The sequence below is a fragment of the Manis javanica genome, chromosome 6, assembly GCF_040802235.1.
Source record: "Manis javanica isolate MJ-LG chromosome 6, MJ_LKY, whole genome shotgun sequence".
Taxonomy (NCBI): domain Eukaryota; kingdom Metazoa; phylum Chordata; class Mammalia; order Pholidota; family Manidae; genus Manis; species Manis javanica.
In genome coordinates, this window is record NC_133161.1 from 139785913 (window position 1) to 139801086 (window position 15174).

General features: G+C 49.3%; 1 protein-coding gene across 4 annotated transcripts; it reads left to right on the plus strand.

Moving 5' to 3' along the window:
- The first annotated feature begins 261 nt into the window (after nt 1-261).
- Nucleotides 262-15174, plus strand: HEPACAM (hepatic and glial cell adhesion molecule). 4 transcript variants are annotated; one of them, XM_037000896.2, is made up of 7 exons: nt 262-678; nt 9411-9752; nt 10430-10711; nt 10979-11078; nt 11623-11852; nt 11998-12065; nt 12622-15174. In XM_037000896.2, exons 1-7 carry the CDS (start codon nt 594-596, stop codon nt 12922-12924), a joined length of 1410 nt encoding a protein of 469 aa, XP_036856791.2. In that variant the 5' UTR covers nt 262-593; the 3' UTR covers nt 12925-15174. The 4 variants fall into 4 exon arrangements, with proteins under 4 accessions (XP_036856791.2, XP_036856790.2, XP_036856793.2 ...); XM_037000895.2 differs by having other exon boundaries at nt 265-678; nt 11995-12065; nt 12622-15172; XM_037000898.2 differs by having other exon boundaries at nt 266-678; nt 11623-11696; nt 12622-15172.

The following is a 15174-nucleotide window of genomic DNA, read 5'->3' on the forward strand; positions in this document are numbered from 1 at the left end:
AGGACCAGGACAGGTTTGGATATAATAGAATCCAAGTCATTTTCCAATCTTCTTCCTTTGGTGCGGAACACAGGTTTTCTGTTCTCAGGATCCTCTGGAGCCTCATATCCCAGCTTTTTAAAAGCTCCCCCCTCTCCCTTCTCAGAGCTTGTTGGAGGACTGTCCCTGGTATGCACTCCCCTTCGCAGGAACAAGGAGCATGAGGTGGAGACAGGATAGACTGGGTCACAGGGCCCAGTTTAGTGTGTGTCCCAGCTCAGCGCCCCCACTGAGCCCCAATCCTCACCTCCCCTGGTAGTGGGGCTCAGTGCAGACAGGGGAAGAATTAAAGGGACCCTTCAGTTTAGACCCCAGATTATCTCCTAAGCAGACACCCCCTTTTGAACTGGAGATGTAGGGCTTGGAAACTAGAAAATATCAGGTCTGAAAGAGAGGAAAGAACAAGCCCAGCAACACACAGAGCTCTGTGTATTCAGAGGGAAGTTGGCAGGGCTGCGCTCGGGCAGAGAAACTCCGAGTGGTACAAAGGGACGTGCCCAGAGTGGAGAAATCATGCTAATTGTCTGCACCAGAACTGGAGAACGCCACCCAAAATGAAGAGAGAAAGGGAAGCTCTGTCCAGAGTGTTCAGTGCCCTGAGCCTCACGCCTTTTGTCTACCTTCTTCTGATGCAGACAGGTAGGACACCAGAAGGGTAAGAAAGGGTCTGGAGAAGGGGCCTGGTGCCTTCAAGAGAGGGAGGGGGGAGTTGAGGGCCAGAATGCCTTTGGAGCGGGAGGAGGGGGGAGAGCTCCGCTGCTGTGGGAAGCATCTCAGTGCATTCACGCATTAGCGTTGGATGTATTTCCTCATTCCGTGTGCCTCCCACCCGGCCCCTACTCCCCTCCCCCAAAAGGCTGCATGACTTTGGAGCTCCCACGGCATTCAGTACATTAGATAGAGGGCAGTGAGCCATTTCTTATGGGATGTCTTGTTGGCATGGGCCAATCCGACATTCTTTCCAAGGGATTATGGTGGGGCTTGGAGGGGTAGGGGAAATCTTGGTGTTGTACCTTCCCAACACCCACCCCTGGCTTCTCTGTAAAACAGCAAGTGAGATGAAAAAAGCTTCCAAGATCATGAGCCTCCTGGTTTTGGATAATAACACCTACCTGCCCATAACTCACTCCACACCGTGGACATCTACCTCCTGTACTGCCCCCTATCAACAACTTGGGGAATTTATCTTATTTTAAATATATGTGTTTATGGGCGTACATGCGTGCACACACACACACCCCCAACCCCCACTGTTCCAGAGAGCCTAGGAACTCAAAATTCAGTGGGACAGATACAGAGATCACCCTTAGAAAATGCGGAAACTACTACGAGTCAGATATGCAGAGGGTGCCCAGGATCAGAGAGGTCACCTGCTCCCCCGCCAACAGAAGCTGGTGCTAATGGTGCAGGGTGAGCATCAGAGAATATCAGGGGAGGCTTCCTGGGAATGTCTGCACTAAATTTTAAAGAATGGGAAAAATAGGTAGGTGTGGGAGCAGGTGTTAGAGTTGGAGAAATGGGCAAAGATCGACAGCTTGAAATAGCATTGTGTGTTCAGGAGCAGCCCAGCCATTCACTGCTGGAGAGGAAAGTGTGAACTGAGTTAGGCCAGACACTTTTAAATCCTGCTAAAGACCCTGGAATATAGTCTGTAAACAGTAGAGTAGGCAGAGCTTGAACAGGCTTTAGTCCAGGATTGGGCAGGACCCCATAGATACTGCACATACTCGCTCTGCCGAGAGGCACTGGAGGAAAAATTAGAGAAAAACAAGATAGGAAAGGCCTAGTTGCTAAGGGCTGCTGTAAGAAGAACCACAAACTGCTTAAACAACAGAAATTGATAGTCTCACAGTTCTGGAGGCTAAAAGGTCAAGATCAAAGTGTCAGCAAGGCCACACTCCCTCTGAAGGAGAAGGGGAGGATCTGACCAGGGTGCTCTGCTAGCTTCGGGTAGTTCCTTGGAATCCGGCAGCATTATTTCAGTTGTCACAAGACTTTCTCCTTGCGCTTCTGTCTGTGTCCAAATTTCCCCTTTTTCTAAGGACACCAGTCATATTGGATTAGGGGCCCACCCTATTCCACTGTGGCCTCATCTCAGCTTATTATATCTGCAAGGACCACACTGCCAAATAAGGTCACATTCTGAGGTGCTAGGGGTTAGGACTTCACCGTGTGAATTTTGGGGGACTGAATTCAACCCATAACAAGGCTACTGGAATAGTTTAGGAGAGAAATAACACGGGATGGAATTAGAACAAAGATAGAGAATGAGGCATGTTTAAATAAAATTTTGGTACTAAAGTCAGGATGGAGTGATTGACAGGAAGTAGGAGGATCCAGAGACAGAGGTAGGGTTTCTGTGTGAAACCATAACCGGAAAATGGGACAGTGTGGGAGCTATGATAATCAGGATTTTCCGTGTTGAGGGGAAATGCCTATGCGCATCTGGGAAAACGCTAAACAGCCTGAAGCTTGGGCGGGCAGAGTAGGGGAGGTTGGAGAGAGGTATTTGGAAGCTCTTAGCCTGTAGGTGACGTTTAAAACAATGAAGATGGGCAATACCTTTTAGGAGGAGAAAATGGGCTGGAAAATGGAGCACTAAGTAACTCCAAGATTTGTAGAGGAAGGCAGAAGGGAAAAAAGACCATTGAGGAGACCAAGAAGGAAGAGGCAGAGAGACAGAGGGAAAACTAGAGGACTGTGGTGTCAGGAAAGTCAGGGGCATTGGGAGGTTGCCAGAGAATCCACATCGAATGTATCAAAGAAGTCCAGAACAATAAGCACCTAGAAGAATCAGTTGGATGTGGTAATTAAGAGGTTACTATTAGCCTTAGTGAGAGCAGTCACTCTCACCAGGAGATTACAACCAGTTGAGGAAATAGTGAAAGCTCAATGTATGGACACAGTGAATTGGGTACAGGATGAGTACATTGAAATGTACAAATCAGAGATGTTCCTAAACTCTTTCAGGTCACCAAATGATAAGGAAAACAATTATAGAAAGATTTTGTCAGTCAGTGTGACTAGGCAAAACCAAACACAAGGTGACAAAGGATCTTCTGTGTGGGAAAATGTAACAAACAGAGCAGAAGAAAATTCTAAATATAAACTGTGCTAACAATATCTTGGTTATAACTTATGACAGGTAAGAGGAAAGAATAAGGTCAAATCAGGGTACTGCTGTGGACTCAAGAGCAGTAAAGAACTGAGATTCTATTAGGAATTTCTGCGATCCTCGATATATTAGGAAAATGCCAACTTATGTGAAAAATAATTCCAAAATACAAGTTCCTGGCACAACACCATTCCAGACTGGGTCTGGGATGAGGAAAGACTGTTCCATGAAGTCTTCCAGGGACCACACTGATGGAGCTCTGTCACTTTGACATGTGTTTCCAATGGTCACCCTGAGGTTTATCCCCGTTTATTTCAGGTAGAGAATTAAAAACAAACAAAACAGAGAGAGGTTTTCTGAACTAGCCTATAAGTGGTACTATGACTTCCACTGGTTCTATTGGCTGGTACTCAGTCATAAGGCCATACCTCACTGCAAGGGAGGCTGGAAAATGTAGTTTTTAAGATTGGAACTAGGAAGGGAGCTGGACCATGGGGCCCTGGCTTCTAAAGGTTTACTTAATCCTCTGTTCTATGGCAGCGACCACCAAGCCAGCCTCAGGCAAGTAATACTCAGTCTTTGAGGCTCTGTCCCTAATATGGACTAATAAGGCTTTCCTAGATCTGTCACAGCCCGATTCATGGAACATTCAAACAGGGCCTTTCTAGAGGCAAGGACACTAATTTACAGACATAAACACAGCATACCATAAATCTAGATAATCTGATTGCAAGATTTTAGTCTCTGTGATTCTAGAGCTATTCTTTCCTTTAGGAATCCAGTCAGAGGAAGCCCCTTACCTGGGCTTTACCCTTTCAGCCCTAAGATTACCTCCGCCTTATAGGTGCTATCTTTTTTTTCCCTTTAATTGCAATTGAAAATCATATACAGGAAAATGCATTTAGCATAAGGATACAGTTTAATGAACACCTAAAAAGTGAACAAACCCTTATAATCAGTCCCCAAGATCAAGAAATAGAACATTTCAACACCTCACAACACCCCACAGTATTCCAGTTATTATTGCCCCCCCCCCCTCAGGGCTACAGTGGTATTCTAACTCCAATCCAGATCAATTTTGCATATTTTTGAACTTTATATAAATGGAATCATATGTATGCATTCTTTGGTGCCTGGTTTCTTTTGCTGAACACCGAATATGTCAGATTCACCCTTGTTGTTGTGGAAATTGTAGTTCGTTTGTTCTCAGTGCTATCCAGTATTCTCCTGTATGAATATACCACAGTTTATTTATCTATTCAACTTTGATAGACACTTTGGTCATTTCCAGTTTGGGGCTTTATGAGTAGAGTTGCTAAAACATTCTAGCACATGTCTTCTGGTGTACACATTTCTTTGGGGATATACTTAGGAGTGGAATTGGGTAACGTGTGCATTTACCTTTAGATGTTGTTCAGCAGTGGTTGTGTCAATCCAAGTTCCGCCACCATCAGCGTTTGAGAGTTCAGAGGCTCCACATCTTCACCAACAGTTTTATCTTCTTTGTCATTCTAGCCATTCCAGTATAACGTAGTATCAAATCATGGATTAAAATTGTGTCTCTGTAATTATCAGTGAAGTTGTATCTTTTTCACATCTTTATCATCCATTCAGTTGTGCTTTTTTGTGAAGTACGTGGCCCAAGTCTTTTGCTGACTTTCTATTGAGTTTTCTGGATTTTTAAAAAGTTATTAATTTATAGGAGTTTTAAAAATATATTTTAGATATGAGTCCTTTACAGGATACTTGTAATGCAAATATCTCCTGCTCTATGGCTTGCCTTTTCACTTGCTTACCAGTGTCTTTGGATGAACACAGGCTCTTAATTTTACTGGGTCTAATACATCATTTCCTTCTTGTATGGGTATCACTTTCGTGTCTCAAGAAATCTGTGTCTGCCCTCAAGTCATGGAAATATTTTCCTATTTGTTTTTAATATTATAGTTTTACCTTTCACATTGAGATCTACAATCCATCTAGATTTGGTATTGTTGTAAGAAATGAGGTATGGGTTAAAATTAATTTTTTTTCCTACGTGGCCCATCAATATTCACTTGGGGAAAAAAAATCCTTTCCCCACTGCACGGCAGTATCACTCTTGTCAGAAGTTGAGAGCTCATATGTGAGTATATTTTTGGATCTCTTATTTTGTTCCATTGATCTATTTGTCTATCCTTGTGCCCATATCACTGAATAACCTCTTGGGGTTTTGTATTAAATTGATAAGTCAGTTTGAGAGAACTGACAGCATAACAACAGTGACTGTTCCAATCCAAAACATGGAAAATCTCTGTAAGCCATTGTAATGCTATTAGCTAGGTATACATTTCTGAACATCTACACTCTTTAGAATATCATTTAAAAGCCACCAAGACCCCTCTCTTCCTGAATCCCAAGGGTCTTCTTTACAATTTTCTGTTTCCTGGTTTTCTACTAATGATTTGCCTAAATGATTGACAGTTAAAATGATTTCACCCACACCTTACAGGCCTCACCAGGCTACCAACATAAGAGTACAACACAACGGCTCGGCATGTGTATCCAGTGATGCACCCATACAAGAGGAACAGAGGAAAAGGTTGTTTTCTCTGAGCATCATTCATTAGGAAGGATATCAAAAACCAAAAGCAGAAGGCCAGTATTTTCTCCATTTAGAAAACTATGCTGTAGGGTTGCCTTTAAATTATTGTATGAAGTTCTGGCCACCACACCTCAAACAAAGAAAAAATAGAGTTGTAGAAAGCCGACAGAAGGGTGTCTGTGATGGCCAAAGGGAGCAAGGGATTTCCTTGTGGAAAGAGATCCAAACAAAACAAAAAGCCCTGCAAATATAAGGGTTCTAATGGCAGCCCATGTTGTCCGAGAGTATGAATTAGGTGTAGATAGCCCAAATCCGAGAATATACGTTTGGCACCATCTCACTGAACTTTTAAAAGGAAAACTTAGGGCAAATGCTGGTAAAAGGAGAACTCTGCCAAGCATAAAGGACCACATAAAAATGAGTAGATGATGGTTTCTTTAAAGGAAGAGGCTATTAAGGGACCCCAAGGCTATTGGCAGGTACATCCTTACTCTTTAAAGCTTGACATTTCTTGGTACCACAGGAGGTCAAAACCCTACTTGAGGAGGGGCCGCCTACCCGACCCAGTAAGGCGAGCTTAAGTGGATAGGTCACACTTCACATCTTGCTGTAAAGCTAATTTTCCTTTTGTTCAGCCTGGGAGGGAACAGAGACTTTCTACATAATGGTGCCTCAGAGACTGGAGGATGACGATTAAGTTAATGGCTTCTCAGGGTTGAGCAGTCCTAGTCCCTTTTATTTCCACTGTGGATGGTGGTAGTTAGCCATTTCCTCACTCTATGTCCTGCTTTGGCACCTGTCCCAGTTCTCTATGTTCCCTGAAAGTTGTGAAACCCTGAACTTAATACCAGCTCCAATTTTGGCTGGAGTTTTGAGAAACAGTGTTTGCTCAGCAAAAGGCTCCCTTTGTCAGCCTCTGAGAAAGACCACTCCTTTCACTCCTGAGCACACATGCATACATCCCTGTGACTCCCCAGCACGAGGCACGGGCCCAGCGACAGAAGGGCGAGGCCTAGGGCCATCCATATGCTGTAGCTTCTCCAACATTTTCATCTGGAAGGATCAAGTTTAAACTGGCAGAAAGAGCAGATCTGAGTGGAGAAAGGTATCACAGAAGGAGTACTAGGACCTCGAATGGGACAGGAGAGAGTGGATGCAGGGAAGCTCCAGGGAAGGCCAGAGAAGCTGGAAGGGAAGGGGAATCCCTTCCACTTTTCCGCTGGGCTGGGACTGTCACTGTGCAGCCCCCTGGAAAGAGGAAATGAGAACCCTCAAAGTTTGGCACTTGGGGTGCTAAACCCCAGGATGGCTCTGCATCTATACTGCTCATGTGCACACCCCACTATTTCAGACTGAGACCCAAGGAAGGGGGATAGGTGCTCCCCAACTACTTGACCATCTCTGCCATGACCTTTAATGAAGCCCAGTGATTTTTTCAGGGTCACCTCAAGTCATATATCCCAAAGCCTGTTTGCCTATTCAGGGAAATTTGAAAGCTTGCTTTTCTAAACAAAGCCAAGCCTGGGACCTAGCAGTTGCTACTGAGGAAATCTAATACTCACAGAAACTAAGAGCTGGAAGAAATCGTAAGGATCAATATGTGGTCAAATGGATTTCAGTCTGATACACAGTGTGAAATCCATGGGGATACTTAATAGCACCCCCAAGTTATTGAAGAGGACAGAACTCTGGTCCCTACCATCCCTGCTGCCAAACTGGGTGACAGGAACTAGATTTTGTTTCTTTTCATTTTTATATAAGGCTTTTAGGAACAAAAATACCTTTAATAAAAAACAGGTTTTTGAAAATTGTTCAATTTGTCTATTCTCCTTGCCCTGAATTAAGACTTGTGTCAATAACAAGCATGTAATACTCGTTTGTGTGGCAGCTTTTGTCCTTGTGGTGGTTTCTTCCACACTGAAGGTTTTGTGATTCTAACATACCTGTCAGGTAATGAATTGATCATATAATGTCAGAGTTGGGAAGGCCCCTACAGATCATGTAGTCCCACCACCTCATTATACAAAGGAGAAAACTGAGGCACAGAGAGGTAAAAGAATAGTCCATTGGCCTTTTCTTGACTACTTCCAAAGACAATGAGCTCACTACTTAATAAAGCACTTGTTCCAAAAATGGACTGAATAGGCTTATTAAATTAAATTTGCTTTGGTCTCCACAAGTAACTTTTTAATTGCCTCCTGGTTTGGTCTGGGTCCTCTAGGCACAAGAAAGGAATAAGGAATAGAAAGGTACTACTTAGCTTTCCCAAATCTAAACTGTGGCAGTAGCAGAATAGGAAATAGGGGTGAGAAAGAAAGAGGAAACTTCAGAGGCAATGACAAAGTAGCACCCCCATCCTTACTCTTTAAAGCTTGACATTTAGGCTGGGGTGCAAAAGGGCCAAGACCCTGACTTGCATGTGTCTACTCAGCTAAATTCAGCCCAACCGACATCCTCTCCCGAAGACCCCTTCTCAGGTGGTATTGCTTTAAAAGGCCAGGTAACACCACTGAATGGCATCTCTTCAGGCCCCAAAGCTCCTAAGAGATCTCTGAAATGTGAGATGTATCTCTGGATAGGGCAGCCATTAGAGAAGATGGTGAAATCCCATAATTACAGGGCTGGAACAAATCGATGAGAACATCTAGGTCACTCCCCATTTCGCCTATGGGGAATCTGAGCCCCCAGCGGTTAAGTGACTTCTCCTAGGTCCCACGCCAACACTAGGGCCCAGATCTCTGGTGTCCAGCCTTGCGTTCTCTCTGCTACACAGTAACTGACAGGCATACTGTGCTTTCCCACTGTGAACCTGATAAAGCAGTTGCTCCTGTTACTGTTTTTATCCTTATTTTCTAAACGAGAAGAATGAGGCCTAGAAAGACAACTTGCCCAAATCCACACAGCCAGTAAATGGTGGAGCCCAAGCTTACAAGGCCTTCTGGTTCCAAATTCCTTGCTCCACCCACCCACCCCAAATCCCTCTTCTATAAGGGATGAAAATTGGGCTGGAGTTTGGGTGAATTTCCAAAACCACCTACCCAGGTGCAGGACTGCTCTGCTCTGGGCAGGACTAGTAAAATGCTACGTGCAGCTGGGGACAAGGACAGGAGGGCTCTCGGTATGACTGGTGAGGGTCCAGTTGTCTTCAGGCCCCTGAACCTCCCCTTTATTGGCACTGTCCCGTGACACATTCCTGTCCCTCTGCATCTATAGTCCCACACTTTCTCCCTCCCCCACTCACCCAGTCCCCAGCCAGGCAGGAAACCTGACAAATTCGCCCTAAGGCCTAAGGACCTGTAAGCTTCAGTGAGTAGGGACCCTGTCTGTTTTACTAACTGATATACCCCCAAGGACATAGAACAGTGCCTGGCATGTGAGACATGCTCCACAAACATTTCTGTGAATGGGGCACCCGGGGTGTGGGTTAATGGAATCGTCCTCAAGAGGAAGGCCATGGGGAAGTCCTGTGGGCAGATGGAAGGATGATTGAGGGCAAACGGCTGGGTGGGAACAGCGGGAGCTGCAGTGGGAGCAGGGATGGCGCCAGAGGGCCAGAAGGGGGGCTGGCAGGGAGTGAAGGGCCCAGGAGGGGGACGCCCGAGATCAGACGACCTGAAGGTGGGCATGCAAGGAGCCACAGCCTGACGCTGCCCACTCCTCGGCCTCTGTCCACAGAGCCCCTGGAGGGGGTGAACGTCACCAGCCCGGTGCGCCTGATCCACGGCGCGGTGGGGAAGTCAGCCCTGCTCTCCGTGCGGTACAGCAGTAGCAGCACCGACAAGCCTGTGGTGAAGTGGCAGCTGAAGCGGGACAAGCCAGTGACCGTAGTGCAGTCCATCGGCACGGAGGTCATCGGCACCCTGCGGCCTGACTACCGAGACCGCATCCGCCTCTTTGAAAACGGCTCCCTGCTTCTCAGCGACCTGCAGCTGGCGGACGAGGGCACCTATGAGGTCGAGATCTCCATCACTGATGACACCTTCACCGGCGAGAAGACCATCAACCTCACTGTGGATGGTAAAGGGCTTTGTCAGGGAAGGAGGCGGGACTGGTGACTGGGCCCAGGGCAGGGCCTGCCTGGTACACTAGCTAGACCCTGGGACCTGAGCGTGCACCGACTGGGCAGTAGGAGCTGGCACACAGGCCATGGCTAACACGTTTAGAATGCTCACTATTCCCAGTGCTTTGCACAACTGACTCATTCAGTGCTTATAATAATCTAGGAGCAGTTAATTTCATTATTTCCATTTGGCAGATGAGGAAACTGAGGCACAAAAAGGTTGAGTAACTTGGCCAAGGTCATGCAGCTAGTAAATGACAGACCCAATATTTGAACCCAGACAGTCGGACCTAGACTTTGCCAACTGAAATATGTTCTGGGCAAGGTCAGTTTAAGGCAGCCTGGAAAGGTATTTGGGAAGAAAGGGAGGGAAGGTCCACAAGGGCAGGGGCCATGACTGTCCTGTTCAGCACTTTAGCCCCTGTGCTTAGTAGGTGCCTAACAAATAGTAAATAAATAAGTGAATGAATGAATGGATGGAGGGATGCTGGGAAAGGATTGGAATGATGACTCATGAAGGGCCTTCCCAGCCCACAAATTGAGCTGTGATGTATTGGAAGCCAGGGTGTTAACAAGGGGAAGGGAGAAGCTCTTTGGCGCATGGCTCACAGGCTCCCCTACCCCTGGGGCTCAGTGCCCATTTCGAAGCCACAGGTGTTAGTGGCTTCGACCACCGTGCTGGAGCTCAGCGAGGCCTTCACCTTGAACTGCTCGCACGAGAATGGCACCAAGCCCAGCTACACCTGGCTGAAGGACGGCAAGCCCCTCCTCAATGACTCGCGAATGCTCCTGTCCCCTGACCAAAAGGTGCTCTCCATCACCCGCGTGCTCATGGAGGATGATGACCTGTACAGCTGTGTGGTGGAGAACCCCATCAGCCAGGGCCGCAGCCTGCCGGTCAAGATCACCGTATACAGTGAGTCTCCCTGCCTGCCCTCCCTTAGGACTCCAGGCCCTGAGAGGCAGGGGCCATGCCATCAGGGACTAAGGACTTCCCAGAAACAGTGCCACTGGAGAGACAGAGAGGCAGAGATGGGCCACTCCAAGGAGGACGGCTGCGGGTGGGAGGTGGGCTGTGCGCGAACTCCGCCACTGGCCAGCATTGCTGCTGGGCTCCTCTTCTCTCCTCCTGCCCCTGCCAACCCTTCTGAAGTCTCTCCCCCCTCTCTGCCTCGCCTCCTAGGAAGAAGTTCCCTCTACATCATCTTGTCCACAGGGGGCATCTTCCTTCTTGTGACCTTGGTGACAGTCTGTGCCTGCTGGAAACCCTCCAAAAAGTCTGGGTAACTCTCCAAGCTCCAGACCCTGAGCACCCTAATCCTCCCACCTATCCCGATCCCAATCTCTTTTCTTTTCCTAGTTTTTTTAAATGCCCCTTGTCCTAGGGTCTTGCCCCTCTTCTCAGAGGATCCATCTTACCATTGTGTGTGTTGTGCATGGAACCACATCCTGTGCACATGGCCCCCCACAACCCTAAAACTATCATACTGGTTTCACTGGCAGGGCACCTTTTGTGCACCAGGCACTGTGGTTGTGGTTAGTGTACTACCTGTTAAGTATGATTATCGGCAGTTATAATGATACTGACACTCTGATTGGTTAAAGGACTTGCCTACAGTCACAGTGCTAGTGACAGACTCGGGATGCAAACCTGGATGTGATGCATTCCAAAGCTTATGGACTGCTCCCACTCCCACAGCATCCGGCCCACCTTCCTATTACAAAGCCTCTCTTGCCACCATCAGATCCCCCATGTGTCCCCCACCCCAGTTCTTCTCCTGTTCATACTCAACAGCTCTGTTCACGAGATGCTGGGTTCATCTGCAGGAAGAAGAGAAAGCTAGAGAAGCAAAACTCCCTGGAATATATGGATCAGCATGATGACCGCCTGAAAGTAGAAGGTGAGCCCCCAGCCCCCCACTCACCCGTCCCGTCATCATTCAGATCAGTGGGCTGCTGGGAAAGGGCAGAACTGGACGACAAAGAAGCCAGCTCTGCAGGGCCCCTTCCTCCACCAATTGCACGAAGACTGCAGAGCAGGGAGAGGAGCGGCCAAGGTAGGACCGCAGGCAATCCGGGTCCCTTGGTGGAGTTTCTGGTGGGGCTGACCGGCCACCTGGGGAACAGAGCGTAGGTAGTGCTGGCTGGCGGCAAGGGTTCCGTACGTGGGCCAGCCCTCCCATTCTTTGCCCTGTGCAGCAGATACCCTCCCACGAGGTGGAGAGCATGAGCGGAAGAACCCCATGGCGCTCTATATCCTGAAGGACAAGGTGAGCAGCTCTGGGCTGCAAGCCCCACAGACACCCGGTGACCCCCTACCACGTGCTAGTGCTGGGTAGCCATACCACATGGATAGATAGCCCTTCATGATACTCAGAATAACCCTGAGAAATACTTGCGTCATCTGCACTCCAGAGATTAGAAAAATAGGTCTGACAGAGGTGAAATGACTTGCCCAGGATCAACAAGTAATATAAGTGGCAGACTTTGGCTTCAAATCCAAGTCTTTGGGCATCAACCCTGGTGATTTCCCCACTGTTCCACAACTAACTCTGTCCCAGACTGTCCAAGACAGGTGGAAAGAGAAGAGTAAGGGGACAAATCACTCATTTTAATGCATTTCAACATTTACTGAGCGCCTACTGTTTGCCAGGCACCATGCCAACTGTCGGGTATTCCAAGAAAAATTAGACCTATGTCCGCGGCCTTCCAGGAGGTAGGGGTGTGGAGGGACCGTCTCCTTCCCCTCGGTATTCCCAGCACCCTCCAACACCAGGCGGGCTCCCGGACTGGGCCGGCTGTCCGCTGACCCCCGTGTCCTTGCAGGACTCCCCGGAGCCCGAGGAGAACCCTGCCCCGGAGCCTCGGAGCGCGTCAGAGCCCGGCCCGCCCGGCTACTCCGCGTCGCCAGCAGTGCCCGGCCGCTCGCCGGGGCTGCCCATCCGCTCTGCCCGCCGCTACCCGCGCTCCCCGGCGCGCTCCCCCGCCACCGGCCGGACGCACACGTCGCCGCCCCGGGCCCCGAGCTCCCCGGGCCGCTCGCGCAGCGCCTCACGCACACTGCGGACTGCGGGCGTGCCCCTGATCCGCGAGCAAGACGAGGCCGGCCCGGTGGAGATCAGCGCGTGAGCCGTCTCGGGGCCCCCGAGGACCCCGCGCGCGGCGGCCAGCGGACCGGGGAGGGTGGGAAGCGGGGCTCCGGCCGCCGGGGCCAACGGGGGCGCAGTGTGCCGCGTGGTGAGCAGGCGCAGATGGGGGTGCGCAGCGGGGAGGTGGAGAGTGGGTCTGGCGGTGACGCTGGGTGGCGCTTGCTGCCGGTTCCCTGGCTGTGTTCTGAGTGGGTGTGGGGTGTGCCCTCTTAGGACCGTATAGATATTAAATTTCCGGCCCAGTCTCCCTAGGGTCTTATGGAAACTAACATCAGTAACCTAACCCCCACGACTGTCCTGTGCCCTTCCCAGAAGTGCCCTGCTTTTCACCCACGTCCCTTCCCTCCCAACGAACGCGTGCTTCCTGGGGCACTGGTCTAGCTAGGCCAGATTAGAGAAGCCACTTGCTCTAAACGCACAACTGCTCTGGACTGCAGGGAGGTCAGATGCCGGTTACTGGGTGTACAGGGGGCTGTTCTGAGCATCAGCGAATCGTGAAGCACCCTTCTCTGGGTCCCCTGCCAGCTGGTGGGGGACGGGCTCAAGTACATTCCTTGGCCCCTGACCTGGCCCTAGCAAGGCTGAAGGATTCCAGCCTCCCTTGTCTGGCTTCCTCCCAAAGCTTCCCTCAGTGGCATGCCAAGCATTCTTCCCGTCTCTTCCTCTAGAGAGGGGATGCCCACTCACTGTCCTGGCCCAGAAAGCTAGCGAAGACCTGTTCTTGAACTCCTCACACCTATGCCTTCTCCCTGGCTTCCTTACAAAACAAGCCTTTCAAACAATCATTATCCCCGGGAAAGGTGGTTGGGCTTCCTCCAGCTGTAAGAGAATAAGGTTCCACTTGCCAGAGAAAACAGGGTGGGGCGGGGAGCCTTGTGCTCTTCCGCATGTCAGGGAGACGTGATCCAGCCCTTGGCCTCTGGCCTCCCACCTGCCCTGCTCCCAGATGCTCAGATCCCAGGAGGTGGCACAGGACAGATTCCCTCGCCACACAAACAGAATACAGAGGCTGGGCCACTGGGGAGCCAGGTCATGCTTGTGCCACCGCATCTTGCACAGTCAGTAGGAGAGACGATAATCTGTGTGAGGAGAGAGGACAGTTAAAAGACTCAAGGAAAAGGAGGCCCTCTGTGTATTCTGATCTCTCTTCCGTGATGCCTCCAGGAGTCTTGCCTCCCTGGCCCCTCCCCAGCCCCCTAAGCTCCAGCTCTGACTCTCCACCATCCCACAGAGCAACTCCCAAGGGCCCTGTTCCCCACCACTCCACATGGTGCCAGTTTTGTCCAAGCCTGAAGGGCAACAACATTCCTATTTGGCCCCTCCGCCCTTACCTGGACAGCTCGCCCCTCGCAACTCCCTGCCCTCTGCACCCCTCCAGGCTCACTTGAGCCAGTGTGACTTAGCAGCTTCCCTTAGTTTGCCAGAACTGCTCCCCTCACTCTCCCAGTGCCTCATACAGAGTGCAATAATGCACAGAGGGCAAAGCTGCTCAGGCAAGAGGGAGATGCAGGACTTGGGAAGGGGTACAAGCTGGTCAGCCCTGAGAGGCAGGGTGAAGGTAGGGTAAGATGGGAGCATGCTGCATACCCCCCTGGTGAGAAATCCCCAAGGGGCTGGCTTCCTGGGCTCAAGCCAAATCTGCCTTAAACTGGGGAGAGGGGTAAGGGGAGGGGGTAAATAAGGAAATGGTTTTGCTTTTGTTTTGTTTGGGTTGGTCTTCATCTTTGTATTACTAGCATCTAGCAAAGTGCCTAGCACATACTGGATGCTCAATAAACTTTTGATGAAATGACAATTTATTCCACTTAAGCGGCAAGAACGAACAGCTTAAAAATACCAGCCATTTCCCTTTTCTTTTTCCTCCTCAGCTTCCTTCACTATCCTTCAATCCTTCAACCTCTTTGCAAACCCCCAGTGGTCTACTCCAAAATCATCACTCACTCACCCATTCATTCATTCTGGTATTCTTTCATTTATTCAACAAACATTTGTTAATTTCCCACAGACCAGGCACTGTGGTAGACACTGGGGAAACAGCATAATTATGCCATGATCCCTACCCAGAAGACTGTTTCACAGATAAGTAACAATAAGCAGATTATTACAATACAGTGTGAAAAATGCAATGACGGAGGTAGTACTTTGTGTTCTGGGAGCATGTAGAAGGTCATCTAATTCAGAGTCGGGGTTGCCAGCAAAGGTGTCTAGAAAAGGCCTGAATTTAGTCCTA

What these genes read in the sequence shown, in the direction of transcription:
- HEPACAM (XM_037000895.2), top strand. Translation starts at nt 594, where the DNA reads ATGAAGAGAGAAAGGGAAGCTCTGTCCAGAGTGTTCAGTGCCCTGAGC. An exon ending in GGTCAAGATCACCGTATACA is followed by an intron (nt 10,712 to 10,978) that starts GTGAGTCTCCCT and finishes CTCGCCTCCTAG; the next exon opens with GAAGAAGTTCCCTCTACATC. An exon ending in AAACCCTCCAAAAAGTCTGG is followed by an intron (nt 11,079 to 11,622) that starts GTAACTCTCCAA and finishes GTTCATCTGCAG; the next exon opens with GAAGAAGAGAAAGCTAGAGA.